Consider the following 17,789-nt stretch of genomic DNA (forward strand, 5'->3'; position numbering starts at 1 on the left):
ATTATTGAGCTTTTTTTTTTTTTTTGAGTATTGCTGATGTTTAATGTTCTTTTTTCCAGATATAAGGAATCTCTCTCTTTTCTCCTAAACTATGTATAACTCATAAAAATTTAAGACAGTGCTTTTGTAAACAAAAATGAAACATTTATCTTTTCTTGATGCCTGATCCCTCGGGAATTGGAAAACTCTTAATGAGTACTCTTATTTTCATAGAAATGTAATTATTTGCATAAGTTCAATAAGAATCTGTCCTCCTTATTAATAGGACATAATTGGAAACCTCAGTTGTATAACCAAGCTTTGACTAGAATGTTATGTTTGAGAATGATACTCAGAGAATAATGATGACCAGACACTTTTAAGTAACTTTATGGAGCCAATACTCACAAAGCCCTTCCGGGAAAACTGGCCTGCCTTACAAAGTTCCCAGCCAGGTGAGTAAGGAAGGTCACTTCCTGGCAGGCCCAAGAACCTTACAATATTTGCAGACCTTGAAAAGAGAAGAATTTACCCAAAGCTGTGGACACTACCATGGAATCTGGTGGCAGGTTCTTGGATTGACTTCCTAGCCTCTAGAGGCTTTTACAAGTTCCATCTAAAATTCCTTATAAAAACTTCCAGCAAAGCAAATTTAAAAGGCCTATATGATACATTGCCATTTTTGCTGCATCTATGTAAATAATGATAAACAGTCTTATTTTTAGATCAAAAATCTACTTTCCTTTGAGACTGTGTTTTGATCAAGAAGAGGGTGACTGTCTTAGTCATCTAGTGCTGCTATAACAGAAATACCACAAGTGGATGGCTTTAACAAAGAGAAATTCATTCTTTCACAGTCCACTAGGCTACAAGTCCAAACTCAGGGCATCAGCTCCAGCAGAAGGCTTTCTCTCTCTGTCAGCTCTGGAGGAAGGTCCTTGTGATGCATCAGTCTTCCTTTGGTCTGGGAGCATCTCAGTGCAGGAACCTTAGGTCCAAAGGACGCGCTCTGCTCCCAGCACTGCTTTCTTGGTGGTATGAGGTTCCCATGTGTCTCTGCTCACTTCTCTCTTTTATATCTCAAAAGAGACTGGCTTAAGACACTACCCAATGTTGTATACCTCATCAGTATAACTGCCACTAATCCATCTTATTAGATCATAGTGACTGAATTTACAACACATAAGGAAATCACATCAGATTACACAATCATACAATACTGGGAATCATGACCTAGCTAAGTTGATACACAAATTTTGGGGGGGACACAATTCAATCCATGACAGTGACTGTGGAGAGAAATTTTATATTTCAAAAGAAAGTTATGGCAAGCCCTTGTTGGGCTATCAAATTCACTGTCTTTGAGCTAAAGTCTCTTTGTAAACTACAGACAAGCAATAGTTTTGGTTTCTACCTGTTAATTGAAGTAGTTCTTGTTACATAGCTTATGCTTTGCCCTATATGTCTATATACTATCAATTATCCAGACTGAAAAATAGAAATATAAGAGACCAACAATGTAAAAACAAGACAACAAACTTTTGTTCATTTACATGCAGCACTAAAAGGAAATTGTAAAAAGCCTCCTGCTAAAAACGGGGTAGCGGTGGTGTCTGACCTCCTCTAACTTCTCAAAGCGCAAGGAGACTCAAGATCAACAGCCCAAGGCTGATTCCTATGAGGCGGAAGTCAGACATGCCTCCTCTCTCCACCATGTTTACCAATACTGACACCAACCATCCCTCTGATTTAGAAAATAATTTTGGAATCATTATTCCCTGTCCTTGAGCATAGAGAATGTGACCCAGCTGGAGCTGGGCTCACAAGCACTCACAAGGACACATCAGCTGGGCCCTGAGATATAAAAACAATAGATAGGATAATCTTGGAAAATATCTTTTAGGGAAACTTACACGTAAACCATTCAAACAGAACACAAAAGACTTTCCACTCTTATCTTTTTCTATTAGCATTTAGTGAATAGAAAATTTGTTAGACCAATAACGACCCTCCTGACTGTCATTACTGAAACCTGTACCAATGATTTTTAAGAAAGACAATTCGAACTGTAGGATCACAGTTTCTGCCAATCTGTGAAAAGGTGAAGCTTTCAGTGGTTTTGCCCATTTTGTAATGTTAATATATACTGATGACTCTGTAATTTCCTTGGACTCAGGCAGACATGCCTCTAGCAGCCTGGTTGTCCGCTTCCCACTTTTGCCTTTTTGAATACATGTTGAATAAAACCTTCTTTTCGCCTTACTAAACTTGGTGATGTTTTTTCCCTGCAACACCTCCCATGACTCTCTACTTCTCTGCTGGGTTCGATAGTTCATTCCAATGGCCACACAGAACTCACAGACTGTCTTAGTCATCTAGTACTGCTCTAACAGGAATACCACAAGTGAATGGCTTTAACAAAGAGAAATTTATTCTCTCACAGCCCTATAGGCTACATATCCAAATTCAGGATGTCAGCTTCTCTGTCGGCTCTTGAGGAAGGTCCTTGTCATCAGTCTTCCCTTGGTCTGGGAGCATCTCAGTGCAGGAACCTCAGGTACAGAGGACGTGCTCTGTTCCCGGCACTGCTTTCTTGGTGGTATGAGGTTCCCATGTGTCTCTGCTTGCTCCTCCCTTTTATATCTCAAAAGAGACTAGCTGAAGACACTACCCAATGTTGTATACCTCATCAGTATAACTGCTGCTAATCCATCTTATTAGATCATAGTGATTGAATTTACAACACATAAGGAAGTCATATCAGATTACAAAATGGTACACAATTATACAATACTGGGAATCATGACCCAGCCAAGTTGACAGGTATTTTTGGGGGACACAATTCAATCCATGACACAGACCATACTCACGCTTATGAGGTTTATCACGGAAGTAACAGGTTACAATTCAGGCTCAAGAACACTCAAGGATCCAGTTTTTCCATCAGGATAGCCTCTTCCCAGCCATGCTCACAGGCACACCTCTTCCTGGCCCTCGGCCTCTCCCCAAAGGCATTCATTCAGCTTTCTCGCTCCAGCCCACTGCTCCATCTCCTACGGGTCTTTCCTGCTGCTCTCCTTCCTTGGTGGTGGTGGGCTCTTCTTTTCCCCACCTCTGGGGTGGCTTATTTTAAGCCCAGCGGGATGGCAAAACTAACCAATCCTCTTACCAAAAAAAAACCAAACCCATTGCTGTCGAGTGGATTCCAACTCAAAGCGACCCTATATTTACAGAGTAGAATTGTCCTGTAGGGTTTTCAAGGAACAGCTGGTGGAGTCCAACTGCCAACCTTTGGGTTAGCAGCCGAGCTCTTAGCCACGGTGAGGAGAAAGACCACATAAAACTAATCCATTACACCGTACCCTCTAACTAAAGGCAAATTTATATGTTCAATCACAGAAATAGTTCTTTTAGTCACAGGAGCTGCTGTATTGGCCAAAGTGAAACCTAAAACACCATAGAATTTCTCTTGGCTAAATCTCAGTCTTGGAGTCTTTAGCTCAGAGGAAATTTTCAAACCTTGGTTATTGTTCTTTTAGTGATTCACTACAATGTTTCAAAAGAAACATGTAGGAATATAGATTCCTAAAATGTATAATCTCAGGAATCTTAAATATGTATATTTTTGGTCAAGCTCTTAGTATCCCGGAGAGTATAACCAAGAGTAGGGATTGTTAATACGGAAACAAGCCCGGTTTGACACAATGATTAAGTCTTTGGAACCCCCTTTGTGACAAAGACCTTTACTAACCATAAATTCACTCAGAGTTTACCTAATGCAGAACGTAACTTTAGGTAACTAATTTCCTTTGCTTTCTTAATCATTGGAATTCCCTTAACGGTTGAGGTACCTTTTATCAGTTTAAAACTTCTGGCCTACATCCAAAGACTTAAACGCAAAAGAATGTCCCCCTCCCTGCACACGTCCCCCCCCCCACCCCAACCTCAAGCCAGCTAATTTCAGTAAGGGAAGGCAGGGTTCAATCAATCACGTTAAAAGTAGCCAGTGGTTGATTTTCTATTCCCCTCCCCCCATTCTCTTTAAAAGCTTCGTTGTAGCCGTTAAGAACTGGCTGATAACCAAAAGGTTCAGCAGTTTAAATCCACCAGTCGCTCCTGGAAGCCGTATGGGGCAGTTCTACGCCGCCCTCTAGGGTCGCTGTGAGTCGGAACTGACTAGACTGCAACGGTTTTTTGGTTTTTTTTTTTTTAACTAGCCTACATTGAGTCTTTTATTTTTTTAGAAACAGAATGGTCTTCCTATGTTCAGATACAGTAACTGCTGGAATAAAACCTGTTTTCATTTATTTATGTTTTGATTATTTTTTAACAACACGAATCCCTGGGCATTCTCCAAACCACTCCGCTATGGTCAAGGCAGCAGGCGAGTGCCACAGGCATTTTAAGAGATCTCCGTCCCTTTCCCAGAAAGCGTCCCCCGTTGGAGGCCCGCCCCTCTTCCGCGTCCGAGCTTCTCTTCAAAGGCGAACTCTCTCGGCCGTTGGCCATTTTCCTGAGAGATAAAGTCAAGTCTTCCCCTTCTAGGAGTATCGCCCAGACCGCCCCTTCCCGCCCCCCTCAGCATCGGCGCGAACCTCTGCTTCTTCCAAGAGTGCCAATCAATCCACGCACTTTCCCCACAAAGCACCAATAAGCTGCTTCCTCCCCACCTCTTGCCCCCGGCACCACTCCCCAAGCACCCTCCATCCCTCCCTGCAGCCTTCCTCTTCCCTTCGCTAGACAGACTACCCGCCAGCCCTTTCCTCTTCCCGTAGCTCCGCAGCAGCCCCTCCCCCGCCCTCACATGACCCTAGACCAGCCCCATGCGCTCTCGGGCACACAAAAAAACCTTCCTTCAGCTCAGAGCCCTCGGCCCCCGCAGCCCACTTCCCGTAGGCTCCGCAGTGCGCTGGCGCGCTGGCTTGGACAGTGATTGGCTCCTGGTGCGCGTCACTCTGGGCCTCGGTGCCTCGCCATTGGTGGGTTGCCCTCACGCGCCCTGTCATCCGCCGACGGCTGACGCGAGGAGCCTCCTGGGGTGTGTGGCGCAACCCGTTTTTCTTCCGGCGGCTTGCTGACCTCTTGTTATGGCGTCGGCTTCGGCTGCAGAGAGAGTGATTGCCACTGCAGTTCCTGCTTCAGGTACCAACAGCAATGGTGAGTCGTCTGAAGTTGAAGGAGGAGTTGGAGCAGTGGGCGAAGAGAAGGACGCGCCTGTGAAAGCAGAGGCCGCTGGGGACAGCGAGGAGGACGGAGAGGATGTGTTCGAGGTGGAGAAGATCTTGGACATGAAGACCGAGGGGGTACGTGTGAGGCCTGGGAGAGCAGAGGCCGGAGGTCTTGTGTTCTCCTTCAGTTCTCTCCAGGCTGGACGTGGCACCGTCGGGACCTCTGGGCTGTGGAGAAGAGAAGGGAACGGGTGGGTGGAGATGGAGACGCCGTTAAGGTGGCTGGCTGAGTGTTTTACTTTGAGGTTCTCTTTATGCTTTATGCCTCAAAGGCATTCGTTTTGAGCTTCCACCGCGTGGAGAGCTCAGTGGAGAACTAGTGGGAGGGAAGACACCTAACCCTCCCAGAATTCACAAGCTGGAAAATAATAGCATGTGCGTATTATAGAACATAAGCAGGGAGAATGAACGTTACAGTCACGAAACGTTCTAGTCTCAGCGGAAGCATACAAAATCGTGGGAGAAGTGGAATGACATTTCCAAATAGACTCTGAGCTGTGTCTGTGAAGGTATGTTTCCAGACGTTTAGAAGGATGTTTTGGCAGAAGAGATGAAGGATATGGTCTGTGAGAATCAGAAGGGTCTAGACAATTGGTGAAGGGATTATACGGTTGTGTATGTTTATTTACATGATTGGGGCTACTGTTATATGTTGGGAAGTGGTAATACTGAAGTAATGCTTGTCTTCATGTCCGTTGTTTGCTCCGTCTTCCCAGTCTTTTCAAAAATTCTGATCGGTTCTCTGGTTTAAAATCTTGAGGAATTCCCTTTCACGCTGAGAATAAAACACCAGTCTTCTGGATAGCGTTTAAAGCCTTCAAAATCTGAGCAGTATAATCCTCCCCCCTTTCCCCCCATGCATTATATGATTCTAGCCACACAGTATATTTGCCGTTCCTCATCACACTATGCCTTGATGCTTACCAGTCTCCTGAGCTGGCCTGTTCTCTTCCCTCTTCTGGTGAAATCTTATTCAGTCTTTCAAGACTCAGAAAGCCTTCTCTGACTCTTTACAGAGTGAGATGCTTCCTCATTTATGCCCTTTTAACATTTTGTATAGATCTCTGTTTTAGCATTTAAAGTTTTAAAGTTCTTTGTTTCTGTCTCCTGCTAGATTGTGGGCTCTTTTAATATACAGAATATGATTTTTATTATTAATCTTTGTATCATTGGTATTTAGTCTAACGCCCAGCATGGCAATTAGTGCTTAGTGTGTATATTAAAAAAAAAACAAAAAACAAAAAACACACATTGTAATTGAGTTGAATTCTGGCTCATAGATTGATTAAATGAGTTAATTAAATGTGGGCTGGAGACTGGGAAAGAGGATGGAGGGATGGACAGTAGCAGAATATTCTGTTTTAGTAGGTAGGTGTGAGATGACTGAAGGGCCTCACACAGTAGTCTCTATGTCCCGTTCTTAGTATTGTCTGTTGTTTTATATTGTCATATGCTACCTTGTGTTAACACCATATGTCTGTCAGTTTGTTGTATTGTCAGTTTGTCTATCAGTGATAGGATGGTATCCTACAAGAAAGACCAATTAATCTGAATGTTATTCAAGGTTACACATCAACCCCTAAGGCCAAAGATAAAGAAATTGAAGAGTTTTTACCAATTTCTGCAGCCTGAAATGCTCAAACATGCAATCAAGACACACTGATAATTCCTAGTGACTGGAATGCAAAAGTGGGAAACAAAGAAGGATTGGTAGTTGGAAAATATGGCCTTGGTGATAGAAATGATGCCGGAGATCACATGATAGAATTTTGAAAGACCAACAACTTCTTCATTGCAAATAGTTTTTTTTCAGCAACATAAACGGTGACTATGCATGTGGACCTCGCCGGATGGAATACACAGGAATCAAATTGACTACGTCTGTGGGAAGAGATGATGGAAAAGCTACATATCATCAGTCAGAACTAAGAACAAGGGCTGACCGTGGAACAAACCATCAATTGCTCATATGTGAGTTCAGGCTGAAGTTGAAGAAAATTAGAACAAGACCTTGAGTATATCCCACCTGAATTTAGAGACCATCTCAAGAACAGATTTGACACATTGAAAACTAATGACCAAAGATCAGATGAGTTGTGGTATGACATCAAGGACATCATACATGAAGAAAGCCAGAGATCATTGAAAAGACAAGAAAGAAAGAAAAGACCAAAATGGATGTCAGAAGAGACCCTGAAAGTTGCTGTTGAATGTAAAGTAGCTAAAGTGAAAGGAAGAAATTAACAAGTAAGTAACAAGAGCTGAACAGAAGATTTCAAAGGGTGGCTAGAGAAGGTAAAAGTAAGGTATTATAATGACATGTGCAAAGACCTGGAGACAGAAAACCAAAAGGGAAGAACTGCTGAAAGAACTAAAGAAAAAATTCAAGCCTTGAGTTGCAATATTGAAGGATTCTACGGGGAAAATATTAAACGACACAGGAAGCATCAAAAGGAGATGGAAGGAGTACACAGAGTCACTGTATCAAAAGGAATTGGTCAGCGTTCAGCCATTTCAGGAGGTAGCATGTAATCAAGAACCAATGGTACTGAAGGAGTAGGTCCAGGATGCACTGAAGGCATTGGCGCAAAACAAGGCCTCAGAAATTGATGGAATACCAATTGAGATGTTTCAGCAAATGAATGTAGCACTAGAAGTGCCCACTTGCCTATGCCAAGAAATTTGGAAGACAGCTACCTGGCCAACTGACTGGAAGAGATCCATACTTGTACCCATTCTGATCCAACAGAATGTGGAAACTATTGAACGTTAGCATTACTATCACATGTAAGTAAAATTTTGCTGAAGATCATTAGCAAATGGTTGCAGCAGTACATCCACAGGGAACTGCCAGAAATGCAAGCCGCATTCAGAAGAGGACATGCAACAAGGGATATCATTGCTGATGTCAGATGGATCTTGGCTGAAAGCAGAGAATACCAGAAATACGTTTACTGTTTTTCATTGACTTTGCAAAGGCATTTGACTGTGGATCGTAACAAATTATGGATAACACTGCGAAGAATGGGTATTCCGGAACACTTAACTGCGCTCATGCAGAACCTGTACATAGACCAAGAGGCAGTCATTTGAACAGAACAAGGGGATACTGTGTGGTTTAAAGTCAGGAAAGGTATGTGTCAGGGTTGTATTTTTTCGCCTTTTTTACCATACTTGTTCAGTCTGTATGCTAAACAAATAATCCAAGAAGCTGGACTATAAGAAGAAGAACACAGCATCAAGATTGGAGGAAGACTCATTAACAAACTGTTATAGGCAGATGACACAACCTTGCTTGCTGAAAGTGAAGGTTACTGGAAGCACTTAACTGATGAAGATCAAAAACCACAACCATCGTATGGATTACACCTCAACATAAAGAAAACGAAAATCCTCACAACTGGACCAATCAGCAACATCATGATAAATGGAGAAAAGATTGAAGTTGTCAAGGATTTCATCTTACTTGGATCCACAAACAGTACCCATGGACACAGCAGTCAAGAAATCAAACGACGCATTGCATTGGGCAAATCTGCTGCAAAAGACCTCTTTCAAGTGTTTTAAAAAAGCAGAGATGTCACTTTAAGGACTAAGGTATGCCTGAACCAAGCTGTGGTGTTTTCAGTCGTCTCATTTGCATGTGAAAACTGGACAATGAATAAGGAAGACTAGAGAAGATTCGATGCCTTTGAATTATGGTGTTGTTTAAGAATATTGAATATACCATGGTCTGCCGAAGAATGAACAAATCTTTCCTGGAAAAAGTAGAGCCAGAATGGTCATTAGAAGCAAAGATGGTGAGACTTCGTTGCACATACTTTGGACATGTTATCAGGAGGGACCAATCCCTGGAGAAGCACGTCATGCTTGGCAAAGTAGAGGGTCAGCGAAAAAGATGACCCTCAACGAGATGGATTGGCACAGCGGTTGCAGCCATGGGCTCAAGCATAACAGTGATTGTGAAGATGGCGCAGGACCGAGCAGTGTTTTGTTCTGTTGTACATAGGGTCACCATGAGTTGGAATTGATTCGATAGTACTTAATAACAGCAGCTCAGTATCCGTATTATCTTTGACTTTACCTATCTAGAAGCTTCATTTACCCTTGTATTACATGGTGATAGTACCTACTTTGCATGTTGTTTTAAAGATTGAAGGAGCAAAGATTTAGACAGTGCATGACACATTGTAAAGCACTTGATAGAAATGTAATCTTCTTTTGATGTGTTTTCAGCCACTTAAAAATATAAAACCATTTTTAACTCTCAGGATGAGCAGAAGCGGGCAAGCCCTGTGGTCGTTTGCTGAGCTCTCATATAGTCGGGCTCTAGTATCTGTAGGGAATGTAAATTGGAACATCTTTTCTGGAAGGCATTTTGGCAGTTTTAAGAATTTCTAAATGCCTTTGTGACCCCACTAATCTCGTTTTTGAGAATTTATTGTAACAACTTAATCAGAGATGCTCAGAGATATAATAGCTTTATTTATAAACACAAAAAATTAGAAACAACCTAAGCAACCTTAGGTTAGCAAAAGGAGAGTTGTTTAAAAGTGATTCTTGTATTTATATAATGAAATAAACTTTAGTTGCTAAAATGTCATGTTTTTTGAAAATATTTAAACAAGAAGTACTTGACATACAAGTTAAAAAGCAGTATAAGAAATTATAATGTGATCCTTACAATGGAATGCTACACAGCGGTAAAGAACAACGATGAATCTGTGAAACATAACCTGAAGGAATCTGGAAGGTATTATGCTGAATGTATTTAGTCAGTTGCAGAAGGACAAATATAAGACCACTATTATAAGAACTCAAGAAAAAGTTTAAACAGAAGAAAACTTTCTTTGATGGTTAGGCGGGTGGGGAGGGAGGGAGAGGGGTATTCACAAACTAGATAGTAGACGGGAATTAGGTAAAGGGAAGGACAGCACACTTTACAGGGGAAGTCAGCACAACTGGACTAAACCTAAACCAAAGCTAAGAAGTTTCCTGAATACAAGCAAACACTTCTAGGGACAGAGTAGCAGGGGCGGGGGTCTGGGGACCATGGTTTCAGGGGACATCTAGGTCAATTGGTATAACAAAGTTTATTAAAATGTTTTGCATCCCACTTTGGTGAGTGACATCTGGGGTCCTAAACGCTAGTAAGCAGCCATCTAAGATGCATCAGTTGGTCCCAGCCCACCTGGAGTAAAGGAAAATGAACACCCTGGGCACAAGGAAAGTATTAGCCCAAGAGACAGAAAGGGCCACATAAACCAGAGATTCTGTCAGCCTGAGACCAGAAGAACTAGATGGTACCCAGCTACCACAATGACTGCCCTTACAGGGAACACAGGAGAGAGTCCCTGATAGAGCAGGAGAAAAGTGGGGTGCAGAACTCAAATTCTAGTAAAAAGACCAGACTTAATGGTTTGATTGAGACTGGAGGGACCCCGAAAGACATGGTCTCTGGACTCTGTTAGCCCAAAACTAAAACCATTCCCAAGGTCAGCTCTTCAGACAAAGATTGGACTATGGGACATAAAATGATACTCATGAATGATACTCATGAAGAGTGTACTTCTTAGCTCAAGTAGGTACATGAGACTAAATGGGCAGCTCCTGTCCAGAGGCGAGATGAGAAGGCAGAGAGGGGGTCAGGAGCTGGTTGAATGGACATGGGATATCTGGGGTAGAAAGAAAGAGTGTGCTGTCACATACATGGTGAGCAATAGGGTCACAAAACAATGTATGTATAAATTTTTGTATGAGAGACTAATCTGAATTGTAAACTTTCACTTAAAGCACAACAATTAAAAAAAAAAAAAAACTGGAGACACCTCACCAAAAAAAAAAATTATAATGTGATCCCAGTGTTTTTAAATGTGTATGTTATACGTACATATGCTTGCGTGCGCGCACGCGCGCACACACATAGTTGTCTTGTGCCATCTAGTGTATTCCAACTCATAGCGATCCTATAGGACAGAATAGAACTGCCTCATAGGGTCTCCTAGGTTGTAATGTTTAGGGGAGCAGACACTGGTGTTTTTCTACTGTGAAACTGCTGCAATTGGTTACAGTCAAGCCCTTAACCATTGTGCCACCAGGGCTTCTTACGTATATAGTAGGAGAAAAAAATAGGTCAAAGTGCTATCAATTCTCTGGGTAATTCTTTCTGTTTCATTGTTTTTCAAAGACTACACATTGCTTACATTATTAGAAAAGGGTTTCAGTCTTTGATTATAAAAAAAATAATTCAGCGATACGTTTTTTCTTAACCTACTTGTTTCAGGATGTGAACATGCTTTACGTGATAGTAATCTCCATTTAGACGCAGTTTTCAAATTCATTCATATATTTTCAGTAGTTGGTATGTTTTTGGATAATCAAGTCAGCAATATCCTTTATTGTGCCTATTTTTAATTTCTACAACAGGGTAAAATCCTTTACAAAGTTCGATGGAAAGGATATACATCAGATGACGATACCTGGGAGCCTGAGGTTCATCTTGAGGACTGTAAAGAAGTTCTGCTTGAATTTAGGAAGAAAGTTGCAGACAACAAAGCTAAGCCAGTCAAGAAGGATATTCAGGTATCATGTTTTGTCTCATTTCTTATGTTGTATATTTCTATAAGTCAAAGTTAATAAACCAATTTTTAGATTACATTATAAAGTTAGAAATTTTAATCCATTTCAGATTACTGAAAGGCTAATTATCCAGGTCCTTTGTTTTTCTCTTCTATTTCCAATTCAATTTTTAGCCATTTCATTGATTTTCAGTAGTTCTTCTTGATGGTAGGCAAGAATAAATAGATCAGAGGAGCCCAGATAAATCAAACTTCTGTCATCAGCATTTTGGAAAGAGATTTGATGGTGAGACAGACTGCAGTAATGTTAAAACGTGCACGTTTGATTTAATGGTTTTCTTCTGTGGATTTTTCCATTTTTTAAAATCCTTTTTTTCTCTTATTCTATGAATAATTGGCTTTATTTATGAATTTTTACATAATTTTCTCATTTAACTTTTCCATGTAAATTTTATTTGTAGCTTCTATTTATAAACTGAATCAACTCATAGAGTTGCTTTTCAGGTTTTCTTTTTCGTTAGAAATAACTAGTATTCTTTAGAAAATTGGAGCTCTTGAACTTAGTGAAAATTTCTCACATTAGGAAACTTAATTCTTGGGTATTAAAGCCTGTACTTTAAGGAGTGAACATTGATCCCCTATTTTCCTACAGCTTGAGTTTCAGCCACATTCTTTAAAATAACTAGTGATTTTTTTAAATGACCAAAACAGTATTAGAATCCAGTTTTAACTATTTGTAGTGGTTGTTAATAGTAACAGTAACAGAACAGCTGGTATTTACTCAGTGTTTACATTATGCATGTGCCAAACGTGGGATAACTTTATATAGATTAAGATGGGAAACTGAGGCTAAGATAAGTTAACTAACTAGCCCAAGTTCACCCGCTCAGTAATTATAGAGCCAGGCAGCCTGCACTCTTGGTCACTGTGCTAGATTGCCTTTTGGTTTGGGTTATAGCTTAAAATCCATTTAGAGGAGTAGAATTGCCAATTTTTAATTTATACTATAGTGGCAGGGCCTCTAATATACAGTTTTTAAATTACTAAGCAAAACATTCAATACTTTTTAAATTTTTGTGAAAGAAACCCTTTACAGAATGGGTTCAGATGGGTTCAGATTAAAGTAGGGACCCCCTATTCTTTTTCTTGTAGTTATACTTCAGTTCTCTAGAATGAATGCATACTCTTCCTTCATATTTCTTTCCCTAAAACCACTCACGTATACTTTCAAATTTTTTTACTGAGTGATTGGTTTGTAGTGTTCTCAAAATTTACTTTTTGATTGAAATCCTCCTAAAGTGTTTTTCTCACTTCCTTGCTTTAGTAAGAAAATACTTTATGTTTAAGTTTCTTTTTTTGTTTGTTTGTTTTTAGTTTAGAATAGTAGGAACTATTTGAGATTATCTGATGCAAATCAAACAATTGGAGAAGGAAGATTTGTGTACAGTCTTGCTTGTTCCATATATAACTGTGACAAGTTTAAGGACATTCTAGGATCCAAGACCTTAAAAAGCTTTTGAAGTTGTCTTTGGATCAGTAGCTACTTGTTTGGAAACTAAGAAAGTCTGTAAAATAATGCTTTCTTGGGGTTTGGAAATTTTGAAGTTCACATCCTGTACAACCCACCGTGGATATTCATTGCTACTTTAATTTGGGACCTTCAGCAACACTGACATTTTCTGTCCCCCTCTCTGTGTTTATCTGCTTTTTTAAATTGGCACACAGCATCACCACCAAGACCTGTTCTGCTGTCAGAGACATAAATAATAATATACAACTTCAAATAGGTAAGTATTTTTAGGGAGTTGAGAAAGTGCTTGGGAGGAAAAAACATTTCTACTAGATTTTATTACTACTACCTCTCAAAACCTTTGAAGTTATTGTTAATGAGTCTTTTAATCTTTTTTGTATTTTATAGAGATTATCCTTAAGTAATGACATATTTGAGGCAAACTCTGATAGTGATCAGCAAAGTGAGACAAAAGAAGATACTTCCTCAAAGAAGAAAAAGAAAAAATTAAGACATAAAGATGAGAAAAGCCCGGAAGATCTGAAAAAGAAAAAAGCAAAGACTGGCAAACTAAAAGAGAAGTCCAAATCAGACCTGGAGAGTTTCTCAGAAAGTTTAGTTTTTGATTTAAGGACAAAGAAAAGAATTTTCGAAGCCAAAGAAGAATTAAAGGAATTTAAAAAGCCAAAAAAAGATGATATAAAAGAAACTAAGGAGTTAAAGAAAGTTAAAAAGGGTGAAATAAGAGATTTAAAGACTAAAGTAAGAGAAGATTTCAAAGAAAACAAAAAAACTAAAAAAGACAAATGCATTGAATCTCAGTTGGAATCTGAATCAAGTGTACTTAATGATTCCCTTTCTCAGGATGATGACAATGAAGATTTACATTCTGATAATAAAGAAGAGAAACAAAAGATTAAAAGTACAAAAGATAAATCAGGGCCAGATATAATTGCAGGTGTTGTATTTGATAAACAGCCAGATGGCAAGGTAAGTGCTGATGAGGACACTGATGTCAGAACAAAGAGGAAAAAGAAGAAACTAAGAAAGACTGAAGAACATAAGGACAGCAACAAGCTAGAAAACAAAGACCTTTTCTTAGAAAGGAAAAATACACATAAAAAGCAAAGGAATCAAGACAAAGGCAAAAGTACCATTGAGTTTGATAAGCCCATACCTGCATCTTCCCAAACACAAAAGAGTTCAAAATTGGGTGGGGAAGAGAGAGGCCACAGGTCTACTGATTCACCTGGAGAGGTAAGCCACTGAGGCAGAGGAGGTGGGGGATGAGTGGATTAAAGAAAGATGACAGTTAAAATCTTATCAAATACATAAATGTTCAGATCAATCCAGTGCTCTTTTGAGTGCTCAGGAAGTTTCACAAGTACATAAGGAACAGGAAGCAATAAAACAGACTGAGAAGAGTTTATCATCGGAGTTATTTAGTACTGTGACTAGGTATAAACCCGTTGCCATCGAGTTGATTCCAACTCATAGCGACCCTGTTCGACAGAAGAGAACTGCCCCATAGGGTTTCCAAGGAGGGGCTGATGGATTCAGACTGCCAAACTTTTGGTTAGCAGCTAAGCTCTTAACCATTGCACCACCAGCGCCGCGACTAGGTATAGGTAGTTGTAAATGCTGAAAATTATCCAGCTTTTGTACCTCCTAGCTTATCTCTTGGTCTTTGACTTTTTATCTTTTAGACTGAAGACATCTAGAAAATTGAAGGCTAATTTGTGAGCACAGTCAGGATTTTTTTTCATTTAGAGGTACTCAGATGGTATGTGGCATTATATAGTAAGGCTTTGGTGTTTTATTAGCCTTTCACATGCTACTTGGTATTTTCCCCTGTTGACTTAAGAATGTGCCCTTTTTACTTTAGTACACAGAGTGTGTTAGTATACGGTGAGTATTTTAATTCTTACAAATTATTATTTACTAGGGAGTTTGTCCCATTAGTAAAGAGCCCTGGCGGCATAGTGGTTACTCACTTGGCTGCTAGCCAGAAGGTTGGTGGTTCGAACCCACCAGCCACTCTGAGGGAGAAAGATGTGGCAATCAGCTTCCATAAAGATTTACAGCCTTGGAAACCCTATGGAGCAGTTCTGCTCTGTCCTTACAGGGTCACTCTGAGTCAGAATCAACTTGATGGCTGTGGGGTTTGCTTTAGTTTTTTGGTTGTCCCATTATTATAAAAATTGTTTTTATTTGGTTTTTCAAATGGAAATATTTTTCAAATTATGGAAGTATTTATGTATGCAGTATTTATCAAGGGCTGTAAAGATCGTTTTCTTTTCATCCATTATTTCTAATTTCTAGTCTTGAGAATTTATCTTAAGCAAATCATTTAAAAGGGAAAAAAAAAATTACGTACAATTGGCCCTCCCTATCCATGGGTTCCACATCCACGGACTCAACCAACCATGAATTGAAAATATTTGGGAAAAAAATGTTATGTTGTTGCTAACGTGTACTATGTAGTTAGGCCTGTAATGGTTGTGTGTGTACTGAACAACATGTGCAGACATTTTTTTTGTCATTATTCCCTAAATACAGTATAACAATTATTTACATAGCATTTACATTGTATTAGATATTATAAGTAATCTAGAGATGATTTAAAGTATAAGTGAGGATGTGCATAGGTTGTATGCAAATACTAAGCCCTTTTATATAAGGGACTTGAGCATTCTCGGATTTTGGTATCCGCAGGGGTTCTGGAACCAGTGCCCCTCAGATACCAAGGAATGACTGTATATCAAGATACTTATGGCAGTACTGGAGTCCTGGTAGTGCAGTGATTAAGAGTTTGACTGCTAACCAAAGGGTTGGCAGTTCGAATCTACCAGCCGCTCCTTGGAAAGAAACCTTATGGGGCAGTTCTACTCCTGTCCTGTGGGTTCGCTATGAGTTGGAATTGACTCGACAGCAATGGGTTTGTTTTTTTAATGGCAGTATTATCTTCAGTAGTGAAAACTGAGAACAATCTGTCTAACCATGGAGAAAATGGTTAAGAAAATGTTAGTACATCATCTTGGGGACTGTTACATAGCCGTTACAATTTTAGTTATGAAATCAAGGTAGCAAAAATAGAAAAGTTTACAAAATGTTAAGGTAGAGAAGAAAATCATGCATACATTGTGAATACAACTAGGAAAAATATTTATGCAAAGTAAATAAAAAAACAAAAAAATTACCAGCAAAATGACAAGAATTGCAAGATCGAGCTTAGGGAAATAAAAATAGTGATTTTTTGTTAGTAGTATTATATGTAAATTTTTTTTTATTATTTTGGTGGTGGTTTTAATAAATTCTTAAAGAGTGAGAAAACGTGTTCAGTTTTGAATTTGACATTTTGCAGATTACGTAGTTGAAGGATAATCTTGATTGAGGAAGTAGTTTATGTGAAAAAATACTTAATAATCAGTGGTCACGTACTGTAGTATATAAAGGTAGCCATTGACCTCATGAACCTGTATTTTCCAGTTTGAAATACATAGTATCACCTCGCTAGCTATTCTTGGTTTGCATCTTTCTTATGTCTCTTTCAGGAGAAAGAGACCAAAAAGAGTGAATCCAAAGAAAAATGCCAGAAAAGGCATGATTCTGACAAGGATGAAAGGGGCAGAAAAGAGCCAAAGGGATTAAAGAGTGAGTATGAATGCTAACATTTTATCATTTGACATTGTCATCTTTTATACAAAGAATTTAATGTACTTGAAGACAAACTCTCTCTTCTAACCTGCAGTGTCATAGAGCTGGAAATTTTCAGTCATCAGGAATTTAGAGCCTTAAACTAAGTTGTGCTAAACTAGTTATCTAAGTTTAAAAAAAAAATCAAACTTGTTGCTGTTGAGTTGCTTCCAACTCATGGTGACCCCATGTGTTGCAGAGTAGAACTGTGCTCTGTAGGGTTTTCTTGGCTGTAATCTTTATGGAAGCAGATCTCCAGGCCTTTCTTCCGTGATGCTGCTGGGTAGGCCCAAACCTCCAACCTTCATTACATAACAGTTTATATTAAGGTTCTGTAATTAATTTTTTCCCTTCTGTTCACTTTATTCTTTCTCCTGTTGAGTATGATGATGAAATAGGTTAGAATTACAGAGAGAGGAAATTAGTTATGGCAGAAAAGTAAATGTCTCTATTATCGTGAATGTTAAAAACATTAACTCTGTGTTATTAGTATAAATATAATATTGAATAAGCATTTTTGGTCACTTCAAGATATACCATAATTGAGACTTCATAACATATATCAATACTGTAACAAGTACTTTATAAAAAATGAACATCACAGTGTTTGAAGACGCCGTAGCTTATAAATAGTTTGTGGACCACATGTTCTTGAGGAAGCAGTGGTTCTAAGAGATGTGTGATTTTCCCCAGGTTTTCTCAAAAACTGTTACTGAAAAAAGTATGTAACTAAAGTAATATTAAAAGTAGATTTTGGTTCTTCCAGTAGTAGCAAGGAGCGGGTTCTGGTAATTGAAA

General features: G+C 39.3%; 1 protein-coding gene across 10 annotated transcripts in view; it reads left to right on the forward strand.

Moving 5' to 3' along the window:
• The first annotated feature begins 5,023 nt into the window (after positions 1 to 5,023).
• MPHOSPH8 (M-phase phosphoprotein 8) overlaps positions 5,024 to 17,789 on the forward strand; it is a 68,899-nt gene continuing 56,133 nt past the window's right edge. For 5 of the 10 annotated variants that reach the window (XM_023725682.1, XM_023725685.1, XM_023725686.1 and 2 more), the window contains exons 1-4: positions 5,025 to 5,282; positions 11,634 to 11,789; positions 13,704 to 14,552; positions 16,850 to 16,949. In XM_023725682.1, the coding sequence (XP_023581450.1) occupies positions 5,067 to 5,282; positions 11,634 to 11,789; positions 13,704 to 14,552; positions 16,850 to 16,949 (1,321 nt within the window). In that variant the 5' untranslated portion in view covers positions 5,025 to 5,066. Of the gene's footprint in view, positions 5,283 to 11,633; positions 11,790 to 13,703; positions 14,553 to 16,849; positions 16,950 to 17,789 lie in introns of all 10 variants that reach the window. The other 5 variants (XR_002823016.1, XR_002823015.1, XM_023725687.1 and 2 more) reach the window with 2 other exon arrangements.

Source organism: Trichechus manatus, unplaced genomic scaffold (genome assembly GCF_000243295.1).
Source record: "Trichechus manatus latirostris isolate Lorelei unplaced genomic scaffold, TriManLat1.0 scaffold00356, whole genome shotgun sequence".
Lineage (NCBI taxonomy): Eukaryota > Metazoa > Chordata > Mammalia > Sirenia > Trichechidae > Trichechus > Trichechus manatus.